Below are 8535 nucleotides of genomic sequence, written 5' to 3' on the forward strand. Positions count from 1 at the left end.
AAGTTGGCGGCCCCAGGACAGCTCTGTCTCGTCTAAACCAAGAGCCCAGTTCTCACGACACCTGACCCAGAGCACATCCTGTGACCATACTGCAGTGTTTTGCTGTATGATCTATGAAGGAAGGGTAAATAGTACACATCATCATGGGCACTTCTGACAAACATTGTTCATTCCTAAATGCAGCTCTTAATCCTCATGATAACCATACAGGCCTAACACTTCCATCAGTGTGGAGCCCAGCATGTGGCTGTGTAGTGTTTATGTGTTTTTCCTCCCTCTGCTGGTCATTAGAAGAAGAACAACTCTGAAATTGTCATTTTCTTTTTAGGTTTATGTATGCTGTCTCTCAGGGATCACATCATCTAAAGGACATAAGCCACAAAGATCCGACTAAACCAGCAGCAGATGTTCAGACCGAGAAATTATTAACCTGTGTGAGTCGATCAGAGACAGCAGAATAAATGCGAGTGGTTGGAAGACAAGACATATTTCTGTTACTTATTTCTATATTCTTTATAAAATGTGACATGAACAAATTTTTAATGTGCAAAATCACTTCTTAGTTCAACTGCAACTATGAGATATTCTTTATGTAATGTGTCAAAAGGGTCCACATGAAAAATAACTGGTTCTGTTTGTCAGGAAGTTTAGAATTAGGAAACATTAAATGTCAGGATTACAGTTCCATTTCTAATGGTCAAGAAATAAATCTGTTTACCAGTGCCAGGTAAAGAGTAAGTATTATTTATTATTACACTTAAACATGCTTATTTATGTATTACATGGCTTTTTTTTTAGCTTTTTTTTTTTTTTTTTTTTTTGGGGGGGGGGGGGTCTTTTCAGCACCGTAGCAAGGCTGACAAAGAGTAGAAGCTCTGTTGAACAAAACGTTCCTTTAATTTTAACCCGTAATGACTTTTAACCATTAGAAAGAAATACTCACAAACAATCAATATATAGCTACTTTCTGTACCACTGATATTTATTTCAACTCTTTCTCTCAGAGTTAAATTCAGTGAAAAAGCCTTCAACGTGTTCATTAGACCCCATTCCTATAAGTCTCCTCAAAGATGTCCTATCATTAGTTAATCAGACTTAATTAATCATTAATCTATCTCTATTACTGGGCTACTTACGTGGCAGTAGTTAAAACATTACTTTTAAAAAAGCCATCACTTGATCCAGCTGCAGGTATTACAGGTACTGCACTGCAGTGGTTTGTATCATATCTATCTAATAGACTCCAATTTGTACATGTAAATGGAGAGTCCTCTTCACACACTGAGGTCAATTATGGAGTTCCACAGGGTTCAGTGCTAGGACCAGTTCTGTTTACATTATACACGCTTCCCTTAATATCAGAAGGCATAGCATACTTTTTTTTTCACTGCTATACAACTGATACCTAGCTTTATCTATCTGTGAAGCCAGATGTCAGACACCAATAAGTTAAACTTTAGAAATGTCTTAAAGACACAAAGAGCTGGATGACTTTTAATTTTATACTTAATTTGGATGGCATTACCTTGGCCTCCATTAACACTGTCCCAAGAATTACCTGAAAGGCCTTCAGTTGAGCCAAAATGCTGCAAAGAGTACTCACAGGGATTAGAAATAGAGAGCAGATTTCTCTCATACTCGCTTCCCTTCATTGGCTCCCTGTTAAATCCAGAATTTAATTTAAAATCCTTCTCCTCACATACAGGGTCTTAAATAATCAGGCCCCATCTTATCTTAATGATGTGATAGTACCATATCATCCCAATAGAGCACTTCATTCTGAGACTGCAGGCTTACTTGTGTTTTACTAGGGTATTTTAAAGGTAGAATGGGAGGCTTTCAGCTTTCAGGCCCTCTTCTGCTTTTAAAGTTATGCTTAAAGCTTTCCTTTTTGACAAAGAATATAGTTAGGGCTAGATCAGGTGACCCTGAATACTCAGCAATAGGCTTAGGCTCTAAGGGAGTTTTTTCCTCCCCATTGATGCCAAGTGCTTGCTCTTAGGGAGTTATCTTACTCTGTATTATTGTAGGGTCTTTACCACGCAATATAAAGTGCACAGAGGCAACTGTTGTTGAAATTGGGTGCTGTATAAATTGAATTGAATTGAACTGACTGCTGTACTGTGCCTGGAACCTTGCATACTGCAAGGTTCTCCAGCCTGTGGGTAAACTTACTTCACTAACTGATATGACAACAGACTCTTTGGCACTTTATGATCTGACTATCACTCTATTTGAACTGAGTAGATGTAACAATTATTGAAAATGATTAAGCAGGTATACTGTTAGATGGCACAATGTTGGACCTGCAGAGTTCAAATGAACATGTTGTCACGGTTCTGAGTCATTTGACACAGCATTGTCGGTTTCTTGTATTTTGGTATTTATCTGTATAATGGTCGATGTTCTGATTCTTTAGTTATCCTGTTTTGAATATTATATTCTATGTTTCAGTTTATTCTGGTTTAGGGTTTTGTTCTCAGGTTTTGTGTTCTTGTGTTTAATGTAGGTTTAGTTCAGTGTCAAGTCAGCGTCCTTGTGAAGTGGTTCTTGTTTCCTGTTTTATTGTGTAGGTCCGTGTCTCATGTGAGTGTATTCAGTTTTGCTTCCCCTGTCTCATCTTGTCAATTACTTCCAGCTGTGTTCACCACCTGTGTGTAATCTCCCTGTGTTCTTCTGTGTGTATTTAAGTCGTGTCTGCTTGTGTACTAGTCGCTGGTCTGTCTGTAAATCAGTTTCATCCGTTTGGTCTCCCTGCTCTCTAACTTCATGTTCCTCCGCTCACCCTTGTTCGTGTTCATGTTTAGTAGTTTAGTTTTTCCCAGTTCAGATTATCTTTAGTTCTGTTTGCCATTTTCACCTTGTGTTTTATTGTTACAATAACTCTCCCTCACACCTCCATGAGTGCCTGCGCTTGGATCCTCATTTAATTCCTCCACACGGCTCATCCCATTCGCCATAACACATGTTTTGTATTTGCATATACCCACAGACATGAGCAAAGGGAAGTTACTCACTGGTTTTTATTGTCATCACCAAATCGATCAGACAGGCAAATATACTATATCAGAGTATACTTTGGCTTTTGTTCTCATCAAATCCAGCACCTGGCTTCTTAAACATGTTAAATTGACAAATACATTAACCCATAATAAATAAATAATCTTCAAATTGGCAAATAAATAGTTAAATAAGTTAATAAATATGCAAATACATTATGCAAGTAACCAAGCCATCTGAGATAAATTAATAGCTTGGTGATATATCAAATGATAGTGATGTGTAAATTATTGCAATTTATAAAAAGAATATAAAATATTTTGCATTTGTAATCAACACTGAGATTTTTTATGAAATTTTCTACATGTTTCCTGAAGAATTTACTGTGAGGTTATTGCTTATGTCAAAAGGCAGGATTTTGATACATGCATTTGAAAAGTCTGAGAAGTCACAAGCCGTCGTCTAACTTAGATATTTGAACTAGAAAAAAAACATATAAAGAAGAAAGGATTTTCCTTTCAGTCCTCAGAGCTGCAGTCACCCTCTGTTGACTGCCCTTTGAAGCAGGCCGACTCGTAATGCTTGTTCAGGTAGGATTTGAGCGCGAAGCTTTTACGACAACGTTTGCAGGAGTAGTGTTTGAAAGCTGAGTGCGTCTGCATGTGGGCACGCAGATTGGAGCGGTCAGCAAAGGCTTTGCCACAGTGAGCGCAGGCAAACGGTTTCTCCCCAGTGTGAGACCTCATGTGACCCTGCAGGAGCCAAGGCCGGCTGAAAGCTTTGCCACACACCTTGCACTCGTGCTTCATGTCATGGGTCAGCATGTGCATGGCCAGAGCCGGCATAGACACATAAACTTTGTGGCAGGTAGGACATTTCCTGGCCTGCTGACTGTCCAGACTTCGGTGAGTCTGCTTGTGCCTACTCAGATTGGAGGATGTGGCGTACGACTTGCCACACTCGCTGCACACGTGACGTCCTTTGGATTTCCCTTTGGCGGGGCTGCAATCTGTTGAGCTGCTTCCCTCGCTGCTGTCCAAATGGCTCCCTTCCATGTGAGAACATCTCTGTTTAGGCCTCCGGCGCGAGCGACCATCAGAGATGAGAAAGCCACTGATTGTGCACGCCTCCGTTTCAGGGCTACTGCCGTCCGACTCAACTGTGGTGCTAGAAACGGGGCTGTCCGGATCTTCCATGTCGTGGTCAGAGAACTCTTCCCCGCTGCTGCCCCCTGGGGAGTACAGGGGCCCTGCTGTGAGCCCAGTCTGCTCATGACTTGACTCCTTTGTGCGCTTAAACACTGACGGGATGATGTAATCCTGGATGTACCCTGGGAAAGAAAATACATATTTAATATAGACTCTAGAATTACTACATGGAAAAGAAAAGTGCCTTCTTACCCCAACCTCAATATGAAATCTATTCAGGAAACTATTTGTAAGTGCCAGCTTTAGCAAGCTCTAAGACTGAAATATTATTATATTATATTATATCTGTGATGCACCTTTCTGATTCAGTCGATATTCTCAGTGGCTCCATTGAGAGCAATCACAAAGTTAAATAAATGAAAACACAATGTGCTGACTCTGAATCAAGAGTCAGGCACGTATAGTGCAAGCCAGCCTGGACCTTCTTGTCAGAGTGCTGCAGCTGCAGCAGCAGCAATCTGTCTAAATGTGTTTTGGAAGAAGGAACGGGTGGGGAGGGATGATCAAAACAGAGCATCTATGCAGTGAATCCCCTCAATCACTAAATCGTTTTAATCAGATCATTCCCCATCTGTGATGTTTGTGAGAGTGTTCATGAGTATGGTAATGGGGAGACTGAGTGACAGGTGGGGGTCTGCAATTTGGCAAAGAGGGAAGGGAGGGTTGGAGAGTGTTTTGTGGGTATGGTGGGGGTTCTGATCTTAGCAGCAGTCAGTGGTATATTGCCACACACACACACACAAAATGGAACACAAAGGGAAGCAGACAGCTGGCATCCTAAATCTGAGGACAAATTATTCAACTCTAACACAAGACATGTGATGTTGGTTGTGGGTGAAAAGGGGGGAGGGGGTAAATCCACTCAAAGAATACTTTTTTATTTCTTAAATCTAAACACACATCATATTGTTCTCACACCCAGCCTCTGTAGAAATCCCACAGGTGAAAATCTCCTCTGCCAGTGCACAGCTCAAGTTTCACTTTATTGAATTACCTGCAGCACTCTCTATTTTCCAGTCAATACCCATCCTCTAAAAGCCCTGTTCCATAACCTCTCACTGCTCCACATATGGATTGTGTTGCTGCAATCCTACTCCCTCTGGCTATCCAACATCCTGCAGGATCAGATGGAGAGAGATGGAGAGATGAATGGGCAGGTGGGGGGGAGGGGTGATAAGAGGAGAGTCAAGGGCAACGGCACCATCTAAGGACACGACAATCCCACGTGGCTATCTGCTTTCGTCTGAGTTTTTATCTTTATTTTCTTGTTGGACCTGAGAAATGTCTGCATCAGTGTCTCCGCGCGTGCACGGCTCATCATTCACGTACACAATAGTATTAAAGCCAAAGGCTGCTGTGTGATCTGGTCTGAGTATTAAGCCGATTTAGCCAGCATGACCTGAATACTATTTAGCATCTGCCGAGTTAGAAAACAAAAGTCCAGAGCCATATGAAGTAGGTGGGTGAGCACTGGCTGTAGGGTTTTGGGGGTTTCCAAAAGTGATTATATAGGAAGCACGACGTAGCCCCTTTGTGTATAAATCCCTGTTTATTATTTGTTTGAGGAATAATTTTTTGCCTCTTCCTCCTTGTGAGGAAAACCATGTGAAACACTTTGTGCAGACAAATCAGTCTACAACCTACACAGCAAAGTAGAAAACGCAACTCAGAGAGACATTTACTCACTGTTTTCACTCAGATGCACGGCCAAGTTGGTGGATGACTCAGTGATGGCATGTGTCACGGTGTAAGAGTCATCCCAGTGCTGCTCCTGCTGCTGATGTTGATGATGATAGTAGTGGTTGGAAGAGGAGAAATCGTGAATCTTTGGCAGTTTCACCAAAAAGGAGCGTGGCATTTTTATTTTCCCCTGATGAAAAAGTGATCTAAACCTCCTAGAATAAAAAGCAAACACGCAGTTGAACAGGAAAAATAAGAAAAACTATGCTTCCAGGTGGCCTTCTTGGAAAGGCCAATCAGCTGAGGATGCTGGAAAAAAATCTTTTTGGAAATTATTCAACGCCAAAAGAGAAAGAGAAAAGAGCAGCAAAGACAGAGCATAGCACAGAGTGGATGGAGAGGAAAACAGAAAGTGGTGAGGGTGAGACAGAGGCACACACACACACACACACATACACAGAGAGAGAGAGAGAGATGTCTGGACTAGCTGAGCTCAGCACTACTGCAGTCTTTTATACATGGGCCATGAGCCCCAAAGATCAGGTGGTGCTTTGGAAGAGGGAGCTGCTTAGCATTAATCCATCAAACATCCCAAGGGACACACGTCAAATTACCACGAGCCGTCTGTGCTTTTCCCTGCAAGCGCACTCACACACATGCACATACACACTCACAGCAGTCAACCACCACCTCCTCGTCTTCCCACCCACATCCCCCTCGTTTCTCCCCTCTGTCTCTGTCTGAAGAAGGGCAGACAATAGTGATGCAGAAGCACGTGGGTGACACTACACACAACATCTTGTCCTCCATTGTCTTTCAATGAAGTAGCTAACACAATTCATACTGCCTCAAACATATTTCACCCAACCTACCAACAACAGCATCCGCATATCCGGCTCGTTACTGAAATGTTAAACTGGAGTGACATGCTCCTAGCATCAAAATGGCTCTTATATATATATATATATATATATATATATATATATATATATATATATATAGCTGCTCCCTTTAAGGGTCACACACCTGCACCTCTGCATGCCCCCCTTCACCACATGCATGAATTCTCCCCGTTGTCTTCCATCATATTCTACTTTTGACCAAAATGTCCTTCATCTTGCTTCTGCAACTCAACCTTGTGTCTTTATATTTTTGTCTCTAATGCTCCCAATCTGAGCTGTCCCTCTGATATGTATCGATTTCTGATCTTGTCCATCCTGGTCACTCCCAGGGAACACCTTAACATCTTCAGCCCCACCACCTCCGGCTCCGCTTTATGTCTTTGTGTCAGTGCCACCATCTTTAAACCATACATCCTAGCAGCTCTCACTAAAATCTTGAAAATCTTCCCGTTCACTCTTGCTGTGATCATTCTGTTATTGTGTCTCACACACACAACAAAAACCTTCCTTCTCTTCACCATATCAGCCAGCTCTCTCCCTTAACCCATCATAGTCCCAACATTTAAAGTCACTGCTCTCACCTCCACTCTTCTGACTTTTGGTCAGCAGCACTGGAGGCGGTCATTGCTAATGTGGGCCCCAACCGATACGTTATGAAAATCTCAATCTTTATGATCCACATGCTTGATTTGGCATAGATTTTATTTTGGATGCCGTTCCTTACGCAACCCCATTTATCAGGGCTACACTCTGAGTACATTATGGCTTATGTCCTCTACATCAGTTCCTCTAATGTCCACTTGAGGCTGGCTCGAACCATAACTCTTCTGTTTGTTAAAATGTGCAAATGTTTACATCATGGTATAATATATACACGTTTTCATATATAATATATATATATACTACAATATATACCATATACAACACAATAGACACTTTATGTGTCCCAGCGTTCCACAATAATGCCCCAGTACATATGAAGAGAGGGAAAGAAATGGTGCTTCACCCACACATTAGATGACAGCATTTGAAGTTAATCTAATGTAGTTTCATAGTCATTCAGCAGATAAAAATTTTCCCATGTTTGACAGAGATTTTGCACTCACTGACCTCCTGTCCGAGCGCGTTCGTCTGTTTTCTTTTTCTTTCAGCTGCAGAACAAAACATATTTTTTTCATCTCCATCCTGTTTTCTCTAGGGCAGTTTTACATTTCTCTGAAGACCGACAAGCACTCTATAACCATGCAACCCTCATCAGGATAAAAAAGGCCCCCACAGTGAGTTCCGGACTGTCGTCTGTGACTTGTTGACCTCTCTGTGCCTGCAGGGGTCACAGGGTCACATTGCGGTTGGTCCAGAGAGACAGCAGCAGCTTAAACGCAAGCTGGTTGGCTCACCTCACAGATGGCTCTGCAGGTTCAGTGTGATTGGATGATTAAAAACAAAATCTATAAACTCACTAACAGATGTTGATTGGAAAGGATTTGGAATTGGGACCTCATATAATGGCATGTTTAGAAATTCTCTGTGGTCCAGGCTAAAGAACAGACTCTCAGTGGTGCTAATACATTATTTTATATTATATATTTTCATATTATTGCCAACAAATTGAATGAAAAGTCCAGGATACAAATGAATGTGCCCTACCAACAAGTGTGTGCATCTTACTCCTCTGTGCTGAAGAACTGCAGGGTTGTATAGAAACTGTTAAAAACACGAGTGACGGACAATGGTGAGTTTTGCCA

The 8535-nt window shown here is 41.7% G+C and overlaps 1 protein-coding gene across 1 annotated transcript; it reads right to left on the bottom strand.

Moving 5' to 3' along the window:
- Positions 1 to 3005: 3005 nt before the first annotated feature.
- On the bottom strand, positions 3006 to 6520 carry LOC146386380 (transcriptional repressor scratch 1-like). The gene is made up of 2 exons (XM_084927384.1): positions 5895 to 6520; positions 3006 to 4330 (listed from the first exon to the last, which is right to left on the bottom strand). Exons 1-2 carry the CDS (start codon positions 6064 to 6066, stop codon positions 3519 to 3521), a joined length of 984 nt encoding a protein of 327 aa, XP_084783510.1. The 5' UTR covers positions 6067 to 6520; the 3' UTR covers positions 3006 to 3518.
- Positions 6521 to 8535: the final 2015 nt, after the last annotated feature.

The sequence above is a fragment of the Perissodus microlepis genome, chromosome 5 (assembly GCF_051167445.1).
Source record: "Perissodus microlepis isolate ML-2025 ecotype Zambia chromosome 5, ASM5116744v1, whole genome shotgun sequence".
Lineage (NCBI taxonomy): Eukaryota > Metazoa > Chordata > Actinopteri > Cichliformes > Cichlidae > Perissodus > Perissodus microlepis.